General features: G+C 39.0%; 1 protein-coding gene across 4 annotated transcripts in view; it reads left to right on the forward strand.

Annotated features, from left to right (window-relative positions):
* The window catches only part of Grm8 (glutamate metabotropic receptor 8), a 789,897-nt gene that overhangs the window by 131,782 nt on the left and 637,262 nt on the right, over positions 1 to 20,853 (forward strand). For all 4 annotated transcript variants that reach the window (XM_076913634.1, XM_076913635.1, XM_034519393.2 and 1 more), the window contains exon 3: positions 19,175 to 19,391. In XM_076913634.1, coding sequence (XP_076769749.1) covers positions 19,175 to 19,391 — 217 coding nt within the window. The remainder of the gene's footprint in view (positions 1 to 19,174; positions 19,392 to 20,853) is intronic.

Here is a 20,853-nt window from a genome sequence, read left to right on the forward strand (position 1 = left end):
GTTCCTTTGCTTTATGAAGATTTTAATTGTAATGGCGTCTCATCTGTTGAAAGTTAGGCTTGGTTCCTGTGCTGTGTAAGTTCTGTTCAGGAAGTACTTCTCTACTCCAGTATCTTGAAGAGCCTTTTATATATTTTGGATTAGAGATTTCGGTGTTTCATGTTTTAAATTAACATCTTCGACCTATTTTGATTTGATTTTTTGTACAAGGTGATAGATTTGAATCTAATTTCACTTTTCTGCAGGTAGATATCCAGTTTTGCCAGGACAATTGTTGAATAGGCTATCTTTTCCCACAGTATATGCTTTCGCTCCATCTGTAAAATTTTAGGTGTATAGCATTGTTGGTTTATTTTCAGGTCCTCTCCTGTTCCACTGGTCTACCTGTCTGTTTTATGTCAGTATTAGGCGGCTTTATCACTCAGCTCTGTAGTATAAGAAATTAGGAATGTATCTCACTCACAACAGCTAAAGAAATTTTAGTGCCAAAGAATACTCCTAGCCAAAGATAAGAGAGACCTTTATGAAGAAAATGTTTATATATTGCAAAATGAAATCAAAGTAGATACTAGATGATAGAATGACCTTGTCTGTTCTTGGATTGGCAGAATTAAAACTGGAAAGAGCCAACTACTAAAATTAGCCTACAGATTTAATGTGATTCCTATTAAGATTCTGTTGTTGTATTTCACATTTCTATATAAAAATCTTAATTATTTTATAGAGCCACAAAAGAACCATATATATGCAAAGCAATCCTAAGGAATATGAGCACAGCTGGAAGAATCACAAGTTCTGGACTCAAATGGTACTACAGAGCTATAGTGACCAAGCAGCCTAGTATTCTTTCCTTCTGAATTGTCTCAGCACATTTATAGGAAGTTAGTTCACTCTTTGTGGACTTTGTATTTCATTGAGTTCTATGCATAGTATTATGTCAATACTTTATTTTCTTGATTTTCTCCTCACTATTATGTTTCTAGTGAGTATTAATATAAAATAATTAGTTACTCAAGTTGGGTCTTAGTTTTCAAAATTACTTTGGCTATTGTTAATCCCTTTCTTTTGCATCTTTTGCATTCAGGATGCTAACTAACTTCTACAGGAAAGCTTCCTAGAATTTTGGTGTGGACACACTGAACCATTACATAAATTTAGGGGTAATTGGTATTCCTGGCAAAATTGAGTCTTCAGGTAAATGGATGTATTATATCTCTTTATTAAGTTATATTTTTGTAAATTCTGAGCCATGTTTTATAGTTTTAAATGTGCATTTAGCTCAGTTAGTGTTCTGTATCTATGAAGAGACAACATGATCAAGGCAACTCATATAAAAGGAAGCATTATATTGATATATATATAATTGTATATATATATATAAATATAATATTTATATATTAAATTGAGGGGTCCCTTAAAGTTTCAGAGGAGTGGTTCATGGTCATCATGGCAGGGAGCATGGTATCAGGCAGTCAGGCATGGTGTTTGAGCAGTAACAAGGAACTTTACATCTTTATCCACAGGTAGGAGGCAGAGAGAGAGAGGAGAGAGAGAGAGAGAGAGAGAGAGAGAGAGAGAGAGAGAGAGAGAGAGAGAGACTGAGTTTGGTGTGGGCTTTTAAAATCTCAATCTCATCCCCAGAGACACACCTCCTCCAATAAGGCCACACCTTCTAGTCCTTCTAATCTGTCTCAAACAATTTTACTTCCTGGTTACTAAGTATTCAAATACATAAAACAAGGCTATGGAGGCCATTTTATTACAAACTATCACAAAATGTTTTCAATATATTTTTATATATCTATCTGTAGATAGTTACTGATGATACTAGCAGTGGTCTTTTTGAAAAAATATTCAAATACTGTAGTCTGTTTTAGTATATAGAAATTTAATTTGTTTTTTTATCATAACTTTATATCCTGCAACATGACTAAGTTTACCTATTCACTTTAGTAAATTTTTATACATTTTTAGGAATTCTATGTAAATAATCATGGCATGCATAGTTCTTATTTTCCAATTTCTGTGCCATTTAGGTTTCAATGTTTAATGTCTATTTGTCTGTCCTCCATCCATCCATTTACCTGCCTACCTCTCTACCTGTCTATATATTTATTGTTTTTTTTTTTTTTTTTTTGCTCTCCTTGCACTGTTATACTCTAGCTCACTGATAAACAGAAGGCATGAGACAGATATTCTTATCTTATACATACTCTTAAGAGAAATACCTTTGGCCATTCAACACTAGGCATGATATTGGATGTATTTTCATAATAGGTGTTATTTATTATGTTGAAGAGGTTTCTTATGATCCTATGATGGAAGTAATACATTTGTTTAATCATTGAGTAGTATAGCTTTTTCAAATAACTTTTTAGGTAAACTAAAATGATTGTGTACTGTTGTATGAATTATTTTGTATGGTGAATGGACAATCTTGGTTATTGTTCATTATCTCTTTGCATGTTTTAAAAAAAGTTTTTACACTCGGAGGGAGGGGTCCTGGTCTGTTTTCATTTATTCTACTATGGCCCGAAGCACACATCTATGTATTTAGCTTGACTCACTTCAAATTATAAAATAAAATTGTAAAATCCAACTGGAGGTTGATTATCTAGTTGGTGTTTAGGTTTGAATTTCAGAGTAGTCTGGGTTGAAGAGATAAACTTTGGAGTTAAATTCTTAAGTATTATAGTCAAGTTCATAAGCATGATTGGATGTTATCATGTGAGAATGAATGGATGTGGTGAAGACTGAGTTCCAAGGAACTTCACTTTTAAACACTAGGCAGAAAAAGGTGAGTCAGAAGAAATGACAGGAGAGGACATTGAGAGATGTAGAAGAAAGCCAGGAGAATGTGTTGCAGAAGTCGGAGAAGCTAATGTAAGGATTTTAATGGTACCAGCTCAAGTGAAATGAAAATTGAGAGTGGGTCATTGCTTTTTTGCAACACGAAAAGGTTTGGTGACCTTGCCCAGAGCGGTTTAAGTAGATACTGAACCAGATACCAGCTTTAATATGGTGGACTAAATGAGACACAGGACGGTTGGGAAAGTACATTTCAATAAGTTTGGAAAATTTGACTGTAAAGGGGAGATGAACATAGCTTGAGATCTGGAATTGGGTGAGAGCTTAAATAATGGCTGCCTCTTCTTTAAAATAATTTTCCTTTTAAATTAGGAGATGCATGGATTTATAGAGATTCCAGTGGAAGACCCATTTGAGAGAAGGAGGTTAACGAGAATTAGTAGTCACTGCTGCCCAGCTCAAAAGGTCTGCTGAGAATGCAGTTCAAAGCTCAAGTTGAGGTTTGACATCATACACCAAAAGTGACATTTCTTTACACAACTGAAGGAAGGAAAAGGAAAATGTGCCCAAGAAGTTAGCTTTGCAGGTTTGACAGTAGGAAATTGAGACTACCATTTAACTGATAGTTGTTCCTGAAAAAGATTTGAAAAACATTTACCTACATTAAAATGTCTGAAGTTTTTGGACTATCTGTTAGTATTTAATCTGAAACTATCAACCAGATAATTCAGCTAAGATTACTTGGGCTCAGCCATACTGGACTGTAATCTGGATGATTGTTAAGGGATTTAGTAGTCCTGGTTGGTGATATAGTCCATATTGATGATGCTTGACATAAGACTACTCTCATCTGCACATTTGCAGACAAAGAAATCTTACAATGGTGGTCCTGAAGCAAGGGTAGGAGGCCTGGGTATGGTTGTGGATGTGGGTGTGGATGAAGAGGCTCCCTCACTGACTCTATCTCCTACAAATGGAGTGAGAAGCTCAACCCAGTTTCTGGTCCTGTCCTCATTCAAGTAGCATTCTCCAGTTCTGGCTGCTTTTCTAATCTTCTGCCTTTAACTTTCCACTCTTCTTGACCCCTTGCCTGGAGTGTTGACATGACTTTTCTTTGTTTGTCGTACAGGGAAAATCAAACCCAAGGCCCTGCCCATGCTAAGAGAATGCTCTACCACCGACCTACATCCTCAGTCCCTATATTGCTTGTTGAAAATGTTTTTTTATCAACTCTTTCAGTTTTCCTATTTTCTCAAGTATGTTTCCTCCTGCATTTTAAAATCTACTTCAAATTCTACCGATTGACTTACTCTCTCTTTACACAAGGAAAAAAAAATCTGTATTTTTAGAATTCCCAGTCTTAATTTAAGGCAGACTGTTCCCTTTTTGTATATTGGTGGTGGGAAGTATATGGGTGAATGCTCACCGTTGCTTGTGGAGGTCAGAGGACAGCTCTGGGCATTGGCCTTTTCCATCATGTTTGGGGCAGAATTTCTTTTATTCTTTCTTTGCACTGTAGGATAGATGTTTTGTGAACTTCCAGAAGTCGTCCTGTCTCTGTTTTAATCTCCACAGGACTCTTCTGGAATTGCCAATGCTTGTGCTACTGTGCCAGCATTTAAATGGGTTCTGGGGATCAAACTCAGATTATTGGGTTGTCACAGCAAGCATGTTAACCACTGAGCCATCTTCTCAGCCCTGGTATTATATTCTTAAATACCATCTTGATTGTATTTTCCTTAGTTTTATTCCTTAGACTTAAGAATGAATGAATGAATGAGTAAATGACTTCTAAAACATTTTTATGTTGTCAGGGGTAGGGAATACTATTCCTTCTACTTATTCCCATAATTTTAAAATTTGACACGGAAATAGCTTAAGAATATAAATACATGAAAAGTATTTTAGCTTTGTTTTTGTGTCTTTAAAAATAGAGTATCCAATGATATTTACATATAGTTTCTGGCAAAGCATTATGAAGGCATTTACATATTTAGATTATTTACAGAATTAGAGAGAATTGGAAGGACAATAAATGTCTTCATATATCTAAGTTATAGCCTATGAAAAAGGAGTTAGTTACTCATAAAGAAGAAAAGTATATTTTCACTTAAGCATCAGAAAATATGGAATGCTTTTGAGGTGCAGTTTTGCAGCATAAATGGTAGCTGTTAAAAGCAGCAACTCTGTATTGTTTTACTCTCATTAGCAGGCAGTTAATCAACAATACATATCCACTGTAGAGTGCATACAAAGCACTTTCTAGAATGTTCTAATGAATCATAGTATACCCAAGAATATCAGCTCTCCCGCTCTGATGGGGAACATAAGGAATTGATTTGTTCTTTGAAATTCAAATGCTAGGGACCTTTTTAAATATCAAATAATTGATGCTGAGCCACACTGACCAGGGCATTGAGAAATATATAATCCTACTTCGAGGACCCAGTATTTAGTAGTCAACACTGCAGAAGTTTTTACTACAGAGATCCATCTTTGGTGGCCTATTGAAAGGAGGGGCCTCCCATCCTTTCCATAGGCTTCTTGTGGTGTTTCCAGGTTCTAGGGATGCTGATGGAGCCAATGGTCCATTTCTAGTTCTTCCTTCTTCTCATCTCCAGAGTTCAGATCTATGGCCTCTATGGGTCAAGGCTTGCTTCTGATCAAATTAGCTAATCTCTATGTATGTCTGCTTGGCTCTGTGTAGGGCAGGCACCAAAAAGTGAAGCATCTTTCTTGGCTCACTCAAAGCAGCAAAACCAGGCAGACATGAACGTTGCACTCATACTGATGTCACGGTGTACTGGAATATGTTGCAGCCACTCAGACAGTTGGCTTTGAAAAAATTCTATTTTTCCCAAAACTTAACTGTTATTTTCAAATAAGTAGGAAATATATTTAAAAACATCTAACTGACTTAACAGTTTGTATGATATTCAGTAATCTATAGATTTGTCTTGAGACTAAGAGTAAACTCAGTGGCAGCATCTGATTTAAAAATTGAACAAAATGATCTTTAAAAATGTAACTTTGGAAGCAAGATATTTTAAAACTAAATTTCTAGTTATCAGGACATGCTCACATTAGGGGAAATGATAAAGTCAAGGAGGGTTTCTTTTTATATCCTTGTGATGACTCCAGACAGATTGATCAAAATAATTCTTGCACTGAATACATTTACTCCCCTTTGAGTATGATACTGGATATTAATTTAAAAACTCTAAGAGTTTTGAGTTGTTATTATTATTATTATACTATACTAGAGCAGTGCTTTTCCAACTTGCTGGTACACAAGAAGAACCACCCAGAACCACTTATCAAAGTGTAAATTTTCATTCATTGGGTCTGGGGTGGGACCTGAGGTTCTCCATTTGTAACCAGCTCCCAGATGATGCTAGTACTGATGCTGGTACTGATGCTGGTACTGATGCTGGTACTGATGCTGATAATGATGCTGGTATTGATGCTGAGAGTTTGCTGACAATACTGAGCTGGCTAAATAGGAAATTAAGCCAGTGGTACACTTACTGCATTCTCCAGACTGGCAAACTGACCTTATGTGTTGTAAATATGTCTTTCATTCCAAAACATGAGTTTAATTTTTAAAAGATTATTACTGTTTTAAAAGATTATTATTATTATTATTATTATTTCTGATGTTTGTATAGCATCAAAGGACAACATTAAGCCCTGTTGTATAATTAGAAATTATCGCATATTCAAAGTAAAATATATGGCACTCACCTGAATTAGGAATCAGGGTAGTTGGGACTCAATGGCTTGGCTTCCAGAGCTTCAGTTAACTTCTATTCCACATGGGGGAGAGTACGTCAAGTTTCGCTGTGTTTTTCTGAGGCTTCTGTTGGACACTCAAAGACACACTATCATTTAGTAGGACATGAGCCTGGAAGTCAGTTAGAGATTTAGACTGGGTGTAAGAGTGTGTGTGTGTGTGTGTGTGTGTGTGTGTGTGTGTGTGTGTGTGAAGTAGAAAGAGAAACATAACACAGTGCTGATGTGAAAGAAGGTGTTGGAGTTTAAGAGAAAATTTGAAAAGTGAGTTTTCCTGAAAGTCAAGTAGGAAAGTGTGGTGGACAGCAAATGTTTAAGAGACACTCATTGAACTGAAAACTAAAATCAAACAAATAGGAAACCTACCGAACTGTGCTTACAAGTACTGAACGGCTCAGCCCATGTTCTTTTATGGTTGTTTCTGTCAAAAACTGTCTGCAACTGTCTGCATTTCTTTGAATCCCTTCTATCTTCCACCTTTACCTGCTTTTTGCCTTTGTTCCTGTCTCCTTTTGTGTTCTGATATGCTTACTGGCTTTTGTACATCACATGAAGTGTTGTTGGTAAGAGGTTTTAAAATATATTTCTTTCTTATTGAAAATTCCTGAGTTTTTGAAGAGTGAAATTTTAATGTGTTGACCTGGATAGTTGCTGCCCAATCTGCCCACCCCATCTCTGGTCATTTTAATGGTACCTACTGAGACAGAGGGACCCCTTGCCCAATGATGAACTGCAGCCATTTCAACAAATGGATATTAACATATGCTTTTCATTCTGGTGTTGTCTTAGCTGTTTTTTTGTTTTTTGTTTTTTGTTTTTTTTTTCCATCTCAAAGACAAAAACACCTGACTCATCAACCTAAGGGAGGAAAAGTTTATTTTGGTTTTTCAGTTTCAGAAGGAACAATCTCTCATGTGGCAGAGACATGCAGTAGCAGGGGCAAGCAGTAGCAGGGGCAAGCAGTAGCAGGGACATGCCATGGCAGAGGGAGAGACATGCCATGGCAAATGCATGCAGTGGCAGGCTCTTCACATCATTACCACAGACCAAGAAGTACAGAGCTCAGCTCTGCTGATGCATGTCTTCCAGGTAGACAGGCATCTCCCCAAATAATCGCACCCTCTGGGTAGCAAGTGCTCAAAAAATGGCAGACTTTCCAGAGTCAAACTGCAATGGCTTGTGACATCTAAGCTGCAGCTAAGCTATGGCCTGTGTCACCAAAACAGTTATGTATGTGATCAGAAATGGGAACAGAGAAGTCTGGTTGTTTCTTTAGGATCTTGAGCATTTAGGGATTTCTACACGAGTTAGGAATGAACAGCAGCTTTAAATAGGGGAGAAGGGAGTTAGTGGTGGGTAAATTCTTTACAGAGATAATGCTGGATCCATATTGCCTAGGTTCTTTATTATTTTCAAATTAATCTTGGAAAAATTATTCCCTTCTCAGTTTTTTTTCATGAACATATTGGAGGCAGAACACTCAGCACAGATCTTTTCTCAAACTTTAACAAATGAATATTGACAAGAGCAACATATGCCCACATGCTCCCACACACATGCACCATACACATTTCATTGGTTGGGTGTACAGACAGAATATGATACATGATAGAGGCTTATAAAGGACATTAAGCCAGCCTTCCCACAAAAGAGATTTAGATGAGCATAGAGGGCACATAAGTTCACTTTGGGGACATTTAATGCACTGTTCTTTAGATAGTATTGATGTTTGTCAGGAGAACATATCCTTGGGGGCACTCTCCCTCATGTGGCAGAATAATGGAATCTGGGTCACATGAGTTCTTTTATCTTCTTTCCCTCTCACACGGAGATTCCCATTTATGAAATCCACTATTCATTCTTCGGAGATGGAGCTAAGCTTTCTTTCCTATGTATAGGGAACTCTAATTAAGACCTTTAACCTCACGAGGTCCTTCTAACAGCTGAGTTCACCAACTTGGGTATCATTAAAGAATTGAAAATCCCCACTAGCATTAGGTGTTTAGAATCAGTACCTGAATGACAGCTGGGAGACAGATAATGACTTGAAGACCAGAATATTGGTGAATGTGAATAATCACTGAAAATCATAGAATCTGTCAATCAGGAAACTGATTTACATAGACAAATGTCCTTATCACCGTTTTCCTCTTATTCGCAGAATTCAAATCATGGATTATTGAGTGGCAAAATGCCAGTCTAAATGGAATATTTGCCAGCTTAGGGTTTATTGACTTCAATTTGTTGGTTATAATTACTAACTTTTTATGTGTAAGTGTTCTGGTGCTGACATGCTTGGGGGAAAATTGAACCATAGTGGTGATTGCACAGCGAGGAAATCAGCAGAAGAGGAAAATTAAATGCTAGGTGATCGTTTGAAGTCGGCAATGATGGGAGTGAGTGGGTGGGTGAGTTAAATTTTTAAGTGATTTAGCAAAGGATGCTAAGAAAGTGCCACTACATCATTTTGGGTTTTCTATTATAACAAATTGTAATTGATCATCTTTTGGTACTCAAGTAAGAAAACCCACTTTATAAAAATTTTCACTGCCCTAAGCAAGTCATACCAAAAAAATTTCCCCTACCATTTGTTGAAAAGACTACTCTGAAATAGACTTCATTTTTAAATCCCAAGTTGCTTGAAAATTTTGTCAAGAGGCATCAAAGAAGTTCCTTTTACTCCAGAATGCGCTGGAATCAGCAGTAATAGTTAGACATAATGAAATCAGGAGTGACATTTTCTGTGTCTCCCTGGGATGGTAGGTCATGGTGTGAAGTTTTCAGAGGAGGATGGATCCATTTATTTCCCTTTCCATCTTCTGAGCAAATGTATATTATCTTGTTAAAAAAGACGACAGATTATCTTCCCGACTTAGTTCTAACCTGCTTCTCATGTATATTAAAATCCAGTCCAAGCCTCTTCTGCCTGAGGAGGATAAAGACCATACTTTTTTCAATTGCTCTTTACTTTTTTAAGGAAGCAAATATTAGAGTTTGTAAGTAACACAAGTTCTTTCAAGGGGTGGACGGGACTCTTCGAGATATTCTTTTTTACGTGTTTAGTTTCTGCTGCCTTTTTTTCATTGGCTTACTCTAGGTCTTTCTGCTTACCCATTCATTCATTCATTCATTCATTCCTTACACATACAAGCCCTAGAATTTAGAGATGTGTGTATTCCTGCTGATAATTGGAACACCTTCCCTGCAAGAAATAATGACCTTCGAGGTGATGGATATGCCAATAATCAGGATTTTAGCATTGTATAATGCTTTTACATATGTAACGTGTATGAAGTCATACCATAGCCATAAGGTACATAAGAATTTTGTGTCAGTCAAAAATAAAATAAAAAATAAAGAAAACAAAACTTGTAAGAATCAGGGCATTTGGTGGCTTTGGTTTAATATGATTACACCTTTGGCAAGTTTTTTAAAATTAAGTAACTGTCAGTTGACCGGGTCTCCCCTTTACTTCTACCATTTGGGAGTTTATACATCTGGAATATAGCTGAATATGAAGCCACCCTGCTGGGGTCTAGTCTATACTCATCCTTTTCTCTTTTTAAAATTTTTTTATTTTTTATTTTTTTAGTAGCTTAATATCACTGCATCAAAAAAGCAAACCTTGTCCCCAGACCATGGAAGAAATCCTGGGACACTCAGTGGCACTTACTGGACTGCTGTTTATTTAATGTCCATCTTTGGCAGTGGAAGAACAACTTCCACATGCTCCTTCAGATGGGAGGACCACTTGTTTTGTACTGCTTCATTTCTACTGCCCTTCTACAGTGTCTGGACCTATTATGAGCGGATTTGTTGGATAAATTATTAAAAGACAAAAAGTAGCCATTCAAAAGACATGAAATTTACTTTAACCACGGATGAAAAGAAGGGCTTCAGCAGCTGCTTTGGGGCAAGAAAGCTTCTTTTGCAGTGGTATCAATGACTGCAGACTCATAACTAAGAATGGGCGACTCTGAAGGCTTCTGTCCCTCCCCCCCCCCCAAAAAAAGAAGTTCAGATAGGATGCTATTGAAGAGAGTTTTAAAAAACTGTGATAAAGATGCTGAAGCCCAGCTCTTCACAGTTGATGGACTCTGGAGAGGGGTCGGGTGAGGAAGGACTCGGTTTTCTTGAAGGGTCTGGCCACTGGGAGTTTGACCATGATAGAGTGAGTGTATGGCCTCTTTCTCTCTCTGTGTCTCTTCTCTCTCTCTCTCTCTCTCTCTCTCTCTCTCTCTCTCTCTCTCTGTCTCTCTCTCTATGTGTATGGGGGAGATGCAGTGGTGGGGGGTGTGTGGCCCTGGGAGGAATAAGAAGCAAGTGTGATTGGGGTACATTGTATACATCAGATAAGGTACATTGTATCAAATTCCAAAACAATTTATAAAACTATGTTGGTGGAAAAAAGAAGGGCAAAATTAACCTTTAAAATTTGTATGTAATATTGAATTTTTTACAGGTAATAATTTTCTAGATGTCACAGGATAGTGAATTGTTGAGAAATGAAGAAAAGAAAAAAAAATTAATGATCAGGAAATTTAAATGAGACAAAGTATAAAGTTGTTTGTAACAGTGATGTCCCTATATTGAATAGTAAAGGTTTAATCCTACTCGTTAAAACACTGAGATGAACATGTATGTAGAATACTTAGGCTTAAAAATCTCCACACTGCTAAGAGACTTGATAGATTATAGCTGCACCTTCCCTTAGGAACTCTTATGCTTTCTCATTGTAAAATGTAATTAGCAGATGTAAAAAAACATTATTAATCATACAGGGCATAATTGTGGTTGTTTATATGTAAATTCTTCCATGTTCATGGATTGCTTGTTTTTCCATTTTAAATAGACAAGTTAGAAGTCAAATGCTCTCTAGCTTCCTGTTGGTTCTGTGAGGGAACCAGCAGGAGGTATACGTGGGAGGAGTCAGGATGCAACTTCTTTGAGAATTTGTCAGTTGTTGATTGTGAGGCCCCCAAGAAGTCGTTGTTTTTCTCAACATACTTATCTTCTATATCCTGTCTCCATCTGTGACTCGTCCTTCTTCAGGCCAGTAGAGCTCATATATGACAGTAACCATGTCCTAGGTCCCAAAGCATGATGGCTTCCCACTCTGCCCTCTCTAAGGCTGCTACCTTGAAAGTTCCTGTATTTAGAAGACTTGTTTAAATTCCAGTATGCCTTTTGCTTTCTTTCTTTCTGCAACTCGCAGCTGAAAAAAATAGAAGAGAAAATGTGATTTTCTTACATTTCAACAGACCAGCTAAGTATATTTTTAGAAGCCAACGAATGACTACAAGTGGAATCAAATCTACACTTTGAAGGGCAACGTAGAGACCAAACTATGTTCTTTGTGTTTTGAGGAAGCCTATGATACGATACTTTTTCACATTTGCTGTTGAAGTGTCTAGTTCACCCTCAGTCATAAGCCATCTCTGAATTATTTATCTGGCAGTGAGAATGGATTGGCCTTGTCTGTCCCTCTCTGGTTGGTTTTGTTAGCAGTGCTCTGCCGTGTGAAGAGGATGCTCTAGTGAGGGGTGTACACTGCATTTTGGTCCATAATGAATTAAACTTATGACCCTAAACTTCCCAATGTAGAATTGTATTTGCTTGTGCTAACAACTACTGGCTCTTGCAGTATGGGTGAGGATGTAAGGCTTTACTTAGCCTGAGTGAACTGATGTAGGGGAAAGAATAAAAATGCAGGGCAGTGTGGGATGAAATCTCTGTAGCTGTCTCTGACCTCCACAATTTTCCATTTCAGCAGGTTTCCTTGCTTTCTTTTGCTAATCTCTATCATGCATCAAAACGCAGCTGAGAGTCCTCCTTGAGAGTCAAGTATGGGAACTCAATTGAGCAGAAAGACAGGCATGAATATTTCAATTTAACATTGACTTGTGAGCTGGAAGCTTAAGAACTGCCCACATATGGAGGAACTTTTGATTTGGGAAAGAAATCATAATTTTGAATGCAAAACTGGGGTACTCGTCATTCTTCCTTATTTTATGACCATTTGGCTTTACTTTATTTTCTTCCCCCCTTCTCTTTATGTGATTTTCATGAAGCTGAAAGGAGCATGAAAGCTCAAGGCAATGTTGGGAGAGGGGGACCCGTGCTGAACATTGACTTCTCGTCCTGACTCCTCACTTTCATCTAATTTCTGATTATATACTCATGTCTTGCCAGAAGCACAAGTAGATTTAATACTATAGACCAACAACGTCTGAACAGACAAAGTTAATGGCCACAACAGTCAATATGCCTTTTCTGGTCCTGGGTTTTGCAGAAGCAGCAAATCCATCTTAAGCTGGGTGGCAGGAAGCAATCATTGTGATGGCCACTGTTGCTAAGGCCACCATTGCTGAAGAAGTGCTCAGGCAAGCACTGTCTCCTGGGGGAAGAGTGGAGTTTCAAGCTGATCCATCTCTGGGGAAAACCAATGATGTTATTGAAAAACACAAAGAACCCCTCACTAACATGCCCCACCAAATATATCAATCAATAAATGAATAAAGTTGTTTTTAGACAGGCTTTCTTTTACCCCCAAGAATCAACAGTGGAGATGCATGTGACTCAGGTTCTGTCTGTGCCTATACTTATCAGATGGGTGTGAGTTTCATTGTAGGAACATGAGCTTACTATTCATCCTAAGACTTCCCTTGAGGGGACTTTAAATATCTTTATCTCTGGTTTGTGGAGGTCAGGTCTTGGCTTCCATGAGGTTGTGGACAAATCCTAAGATATAGAAAGCAGGCATGACTCATGCCAGTCTGAAAAGATGAGGCAAGTTTCAAGATTACAACATTTCGATGTATAAACGGTGAGAAATATTTACAGGGAACAGAAATGATACCCATTTGGAAGTAGGAAGAGCACTGTGTGTCTCAGGTACTCACAATTTCACTCCTCAGTGATGCAAGCAGACTCAGTAAAGGTAATTGGGAGAGGCAGTTTACAGGAGGTCTAAACAGCTTTAAGTCTGTCTTGAATAATCGGTCTACAGAAAACAGTAAACTAGAAGAGGCTTTTGATTGGAAATGCACTTTTTATTCACTGACAGATTGCAGTCCATGGGCTTCTAAAGTGTTCCCCAAGACATCTCTGGAGTTACTGTGGCCATTTCTAGCATCCCAAAGAGTTGACTGACAAGTGAATGCTTCCCTGCTGTGAAACTGCTCAGGACCCAACTGTAATGCACTTAGTTGATTTGAATTGGAATTCTATCACTTCTGCTTGATAAAACAGATGGTCTCTTGCTGATCAGTAGCTGTAGCTCTTGAGTAGCCCTTTGATTAATAGATAATATGAAAATTGGTAACTTTCTACTGAAATAGTATTGTAGAAAGATTCCTCAATGTTGGTCCACATGAAGGAAAGTGATACGTGATCCTTGAGGTTTCCTTTTCTCCATTAATATTCATTGACCTTTTACTATGCACTAGAAACTCATATAACATCTGTAAACAACACAGTGAATGAAGGCCCTTTAGAGTATCTGTTAGTAAAAGTGACAGAATATACATGTGCAAATTGTCATTACAGCATTGGGGAAAATGTGTAGGGTGATGAAGTGGTAACTGGAGATGAGAAGACACTGAAAATGGGGTTGTCAGAGGGGTTCAGTGTCAGGAAGAAACAACTGAGCAGAGGCTGAAGGATGAGAAAACTCAGTGAGGAAAAGGAAGACTCATGGTGGATACTATTATGCACGAGCAAAAGGGAATTTCCTGGTCCATCAGTTGAAAGAAGTGCTTCATGATTCCAACAGATGAGCAAGGGGGAAAGAGGATCAGATGGCAGCTCAAACGACCATGTAGCAAGAAGTTTAGGCTTTATTCTAAGATCAAAGGGAAAGGGAAAGTGATTGAAGGGCTATGGGCAAGATACTACTTTTCTATCTTTAAAAAGTGCTTTGGTTGCTGGTGTAGTATAGATCTGAAGAGGCCAAGAATGGAAACAGTAAACAGGCAGAGTTGTAGGAATTGAGATGTCACAGTGATTTGACCTAGAGAATGTCTTTTGTTCCACCTTTGCTTGGTTACTGTCTAGGATAACACATGGAGCTATCACCTTTATGTTTGAAGTACAGATGTAAAAGATGGGGAAGGAATGGCTGGTTCCTTCAGGGACATTTTCAGAAGTTCTAGTCCCCACTGCAAAGAAGGCTGGGGTTTGTAGTCCAGTTCTGAGTGGTCAAGCACCTAGGGAGGTTTCATCTAGGCAAAAGTAGAAGAGAGCCAGTACAAACACACACACACACACACACACACACACACACACACAGAGAGAGAGAGAGAGAGAGAGAGAGAGAGAGAGAGAGAGACCTATTGAAATAAAAGTTTAGCTTGCCTTAGAAGCTACAAGTCAATGTAGAATCCCTTTTTTAGAGTGTATAAGTCCAAAATTCGCAGAATGGCTAGTTAAATGTAGATCAAGCAATTAGCTTTATTAACAGCTAGGCAAGCACCAAATAGCTCCCCAGACACATGGCTGTCTGTTAAGAGCTAGATTGCAGAGAAGCCAGCTTGGGCTTGAGGCCAAAAGAATGCCTCCTACTTCTGTATTACATCTCAACCTTGGGACCAAGTTTTTCACTCCTAGCATATTTGAAGCCCTGTAAATTTAAACCAGAAGAATGAGTTTCTGCCCCTTTTCACATGCCTGGTTGCCAGGATTATATGGCAGGAAGGAAGATGGGCTTCTGCACCAGGAATTGAGGTCCTGCTCACACACAGAAAGGAACCCTGAGATGTTTTGATCTAGTCTGAGAATAAAGAGCTTGCTATTCACTCTTGTCCAGTAAGTGTAGACCTCTGGCTTAGGCTTTCCTTTCAATCAGGGATGGGGAAAATCAGAGAATTAGATACAAAGCCTTTGTTCTACAACTTCCCCCCAAAGCATAGGATTAGGGGTGGGAACTGAAGTTACCAGAAAAATGGAAGCTGAAGCCCTTTTAAAAGGGAGGGTCTCATTTTAAAAGGGAGGGTCTTGTGCTGTGTAATTAATTGCCCCAAATATGCTTTATTTGGGTAATGGAAAGGGTCTTATTTCAGGTGTACATTATAGTCTTCTGAAACCTTGGCACAAAGAAAATGAGAAATGAAGGGAAGCAAGATGACAGGTGTTTTCAAATATGTAATTTGATGCCTTTAGGAGCTGAAAGAGAGAAAAGGGAGAGGTCTGGTGAGGACAGCAGGGGGGTATTGAAAGGGAAAGCAGGCAGAAGACTATGAGGTTAGGGCAGGGCTGAGGGTGGTGGATACAGATACCTGTCACAGGGGAGCATCAGTCAAAACAGCCAGGCTCTTGGCCTACTGGAGAAATGATGGGGGGAGGGAGGTTAATAAAAAGGCTATTTGTCAGGTGCGAGCAGAGACACGGGAGCTTCCCTTGGATGCTGAAGTACTCAGAGATGGACAATAGTGAGGAGACTTGCAGGGGTCAAGGTGGGGGATGTATATTAGAGCCCCTGAAAGTCATGGCAGAGGCTCAGGTAGAGAGCAGAGGCTCAGGTAGAGAGCATGCTGTTACTGGGGGGCCGGGGGGAGAAGCTGGAGGAATATATCCTGACCTCTGTTTGGGACATGTTCTCTTTTCTTGCTCCTGTGCCTCCTCTGGGCCAAACTCAGTTGGAGCTGGAAACAGAAAAGGCAGGCGATAGAGTGGCAAGGAGCAACCGCACAGACACAGAAAGGCGGGGCAGGTTGAAGGGCAGATGGAGAAGACCCTTGCCATGTGGTAATGTAGTGCAGCAGGAGGGGGCAACAGCAAGTGTTCTGTCAGGATTCTAGTTCTAATTTAGATGAGAAACATAGAGTGAGGAGAACTGTTTGGTAGAGCCGGGGTGGGGGGTGGGGGTGGTTCCTGTGGGAAGGTAACATTGAGGTATGTACAACACCAGTAAGCAGAGGAACACTGTCTTCCTGTGCTGTAGTGTACATGTGGGCAAGGATACAGGTGTCTTCCACATGGCTTTTGTGTTTCTAGCTCCAACTGAGTCTGGTCCAAAGGAGACACAGCAGCCAGAAAGAGACCAACACTAGACAGAGGTCAGGATCTATTTGTTTAGATCCTTTTGCTATGGGTGGAACAGAACAGGAAGTGGGAAGGCTGTGAGTCAGAGTGATATCATAAGCCAGATGAAAGTGTAGATTTTGTTCTTAAGATTGTCGAATGGGACTTGACACTGTAAAGGACATTTCCTCTTTAGAAGGATAAGTGAAACACCAAGGCTGCTTTCCTTAATGCCTCTTCTTGTTGATACATTTTCTTTAGTTTTTCTCATTTTCCTCTCCTCTTCTCTCCTTCACCCAGCACCTTTATGTTGTTGTCATTCCTGATAGATAAAGCCCCCAGGGTTAAGGGGCTAGTTAGGACGGATTCAGTGCAGTGGAAAGAAAAAGAAACAGCCTAGTTCTTTAATAAATTTTCACTTTAGTTGCCAGTAGGGGTTTAATTTGAGGGTAGTGGAAATATTGGGGATGCTGCTATAGAAATTAAAATGCTTAATGACCCAAGACTTAGTGGTCTGTGGCAAATAAAGTAAAAACAAGATGCGGCTTCATGACACTTCGAAAACTTGGCTTGAAATACTATCACTATGCCATGATGTTATTGTAGACTGCAACATAGAAAAATTGAAGAAATGAAATTGCAAACACGTACTTGCACATTACTTTTTCACACATCAATCTCTGAAGAGAAAACTCTTCAAGACTTTAGGGAGAAAGCCCATTACTGGATTAATCAAACAACCATCTCCTATCTGCACTTTCATTTTATATACCCTTTACACCTGTTTAATTAATCCTAAACATGATGCTGACTGCTAATTAAACAGCCCTGGAAGTGACTGACTGAAGGTAGTAATTTGAGATAATTAGTTTTGGTTTCAAACACTCAATTTTCACACTTTGTGCTCATTTTTAGAAAAGGGTGGCTCATTATTACAGGCAGGGTGGGGGATGTGCAAGACATTTTTAACCACTGGACTCTGAGGAGCTGAGGAAGTGGGAAGATTGCTTTCAAACAAGACAAGGAATGGCCTAGTGCTACAGAATGCTCTTCCACAGCCTCACTTACATTTGTGCCCATATATACCCACACACACCAGCACACCACACACACCAGCACACCACACACACACACACACAGACACACACACACACACACACACACACCAGCACACCACACACACACACACACACACACACACACACACACACACACACACACAGAGCACCACAACATAACCTGGATCAGACTGCTGAGTTTTTTTTTTTATTAGAATATAGAAATGCACATTGGATTGATTTGGGGGAAATTTTTTTCTTCTACAGGGCATGGGGAGAGCTCACTGACTAGCCAGGATTTCTTTTATGGGTTTTTTAGAAGCAAGAAAAAAAAAAAAACAGGTGAAGAAGGCCAAGACTGCTGTGCTTTGAGATTTGGAGATGTGTCTTGCTGAGTAGACACATACTATAAAGGCACAAAGTGTAATCAAGCCATCTGTCTGTTAAGGCAAGGCTGGTATGTCTAGAAGAGAAAGCGAAGGGCAGCAGGAGGTGGCTCAGACAGTTTTTATGGCCACACAGTGTTAAGTAAGTTAACATGATCCCCACCAGGAAAAATGGAACCAGTAAGAGCTTAGCATTAATTGGGCTGACCTGAACAGTCATTGCCTCTGCTGAAACAGAAAGCTGGAGCCCTGTTTCTCAGAGGCCTTCAGGACCTGGACAGCTCCAGGCACATTGGTTTTCATCTGAGTCTGCAAGTAAAGCTTTTATTTGTATCTTCGTGTCATTTCATTGGCCACCAATATGGCGTAGAAGTCTATAGACTGAGAGGGGTTGTCCAGATGCTGAGTGACATTCAAAGATGTCAAGAATGGTTTAGAAACAATCTATCTAGAGACTGGTGAGTGACATTAGATCCTGGGATGTACAAACTTTTGTAGGAAGCCAGAACAATTCTTAAACATCCCTTTTGAGTCTGATCTACACAAGTGAGTCAAGGTTAGCCAGGACTACATAGTGAGACCCCGTATCAAAAAAAATAATGTATCAAAATTATAATTTTAAAGCTGAAGTGGTATCAAGTTTCAACAAACGAATGAATGAACGAACGAACGAACCAACCAACCAACCAACCAACCAACCAACCAACCAACCAACCTTTATGTGTTAAAGTCAGAGAGAATTTCTAAGGTGACCTTCTCAGATATGTTTGTACTATGGCTTCATTTCTCTTTCATTTCTACATGAGAACAATATATACAGAATTAAAAAGCAGTTTCCAAAAGCATGAAATGTTTTCCTTTGGCCTTTGACACCTGAAGCAAAAGTAAATTGTTTCTCAGTGTTACCACATCTGCTCTTCAAAAGGAAATGAAGCCCATGGACTGTTAGGAAATTATTTCTCATTAAATTGGTGGTCCTAAAACCATAGTTTGCCTTCAGGCTGATACCTCTAAGTTTCTGTTGCAGCTTTGACTATTTAGTCTCTGGTGATAACCTATCACTGTACAAGACACAATGTAGGTTGACATGACCTCTCATTTGTTTTGCAGATACCTCAGATTAGCTATGCATCCACAGCCCCAGAGCTAAGTGACAACACCAGGTATGATTTCTTTTCTCGGGTGGTCCCGCCTGACTCCTACCAAGCCCAAGCCATGGTGGACATTGTGACGGCCCTGGGATGGAATTATGTGTCAACTCTGGCTTCAGAAGGGAACTATGGAGAGAGTGGTGTTGAGGCCTTCACTCAGATCTCAAGGGAGATTGGTGAGCATGTATTTACCAGCTGATTGCATTTGGAGGTGACAGGTTGCTAAAATCTGGACTTACAAGTGCTGTCTGATGTGTATGAGATAATTAGATCTCTTGCAAATGCGTGGCCCAGGCTGCGCTCTGTATGGGGAAGCTAGGCATATTGTAGATGGTTTTATCATTCTTATTTCTAGCAAGGTGACTCTTTGGTGCTAATTTGAGCAGTAGAGCTCCTGACTTTGGTGAGTATCTTTTGAGTTGTGTGTTTTGATGAGGGAGTTTGCAGGCACCTTAGAGCCACAGTGAATTTAAATAAATGACATACTGTTTGATTGTTCTAGATAGAAGTTTACATTAGCAAGTCATCAAATTAAAAAAAAAGTCAGTGGAATTTAACATGGAACACTAGAGGGATCAGTGCATGTAATCATCTTAAGGCAATATTAGATCAGCCCCCAGGGGTAGTCATAAGTCATACTCTCATTGTCATATTTGACTTTTTTCCCCTCTTTCATTTGTATATAAAAGCCTAGAGCTTACAGAGGAATAAAGGGGAAATTGTGAAAACTTAGGACAAACTCCTGGCAAGATTGTATCCTGGGAGTTCTTCAAAGAGCATTTCCAACCTCTGTAGATATTTCACAAACATGTATATTTATCTGTGAGGCTCAAATCCATTTATTACTTAGGATAAGACAGAACAGGGCAGTGGAAAGCAGCATACAGCACAAATTGTACTGACAATTAGTCAGTGATATATCTTTGTAGACAGGAGACATTGTTGGCACTTCAATAATATTTTATTAAAAATGTACTCTTTTTGTGTTGGCAATCATGATGTTGTGGAGATGCATACGTATCTCTCGACTATTTTAAAGCAACTGTGAACTTCAAGAAAGAAATTATGTTTATCAGTTAATGGTTGGAAGTTTCAGTTCAGGAGGAGATCATGGGGATGATTGAGATTTAACTATAATTACCTGGAACTAAGAACCTAAAGTTTATGAAGTAAGATTCTTGCTTGAGAGTCATAGGTGTCGGAAGCCTTTCTAATAGATGTAATAGGACAGGGAAATTGATTGTGCTCAGTGATTTTCATATTTAACATGTGCTCTATGGCTGTATTGTGGCAGAAACTGTAGAGAGAGACTCATTGAGTTGGCAGATGGGGTTAATTGATTTAATTGGACAAGTGTTCATACCAACTGCGCCTGTGATGCCATAATCCTCGATGTTTGGAATTTTAAGTCATATCACCACAGCTACAAAAATGATTCAAAAGCTTCTATTACACTTTAAATTATATTATTTTCTTGGAAAAAAAGTCCCATGTTTATCCTTAAAGGAAATGCCCCTTCAGATGAAAGCAATGACTTCTGGAAGCAGGGTTAATACATTATTCAAGCAGCTGATGTCGGCTCCCACCAAAGTGATAATTCAATATGTGGAGGAAAATAAGAGAGTATATATTGAAATA

The sequence above is a fragment of the Arvicanthis niloticus genome, chromosome 15 (assembly GCF_011762505.2).
Source record: "Arvicanthis niloticus isolate mArvNil1 chromosome 15, mArvNil1.pat.X, whole genome shotgun sequence".
NCBI classification, from domain to species: Eukaryota; Metazoa; Chordata; class Mammalia; order Rodentia; family Muridae; genus Arvicanthis; species Arvicanthis niloticus.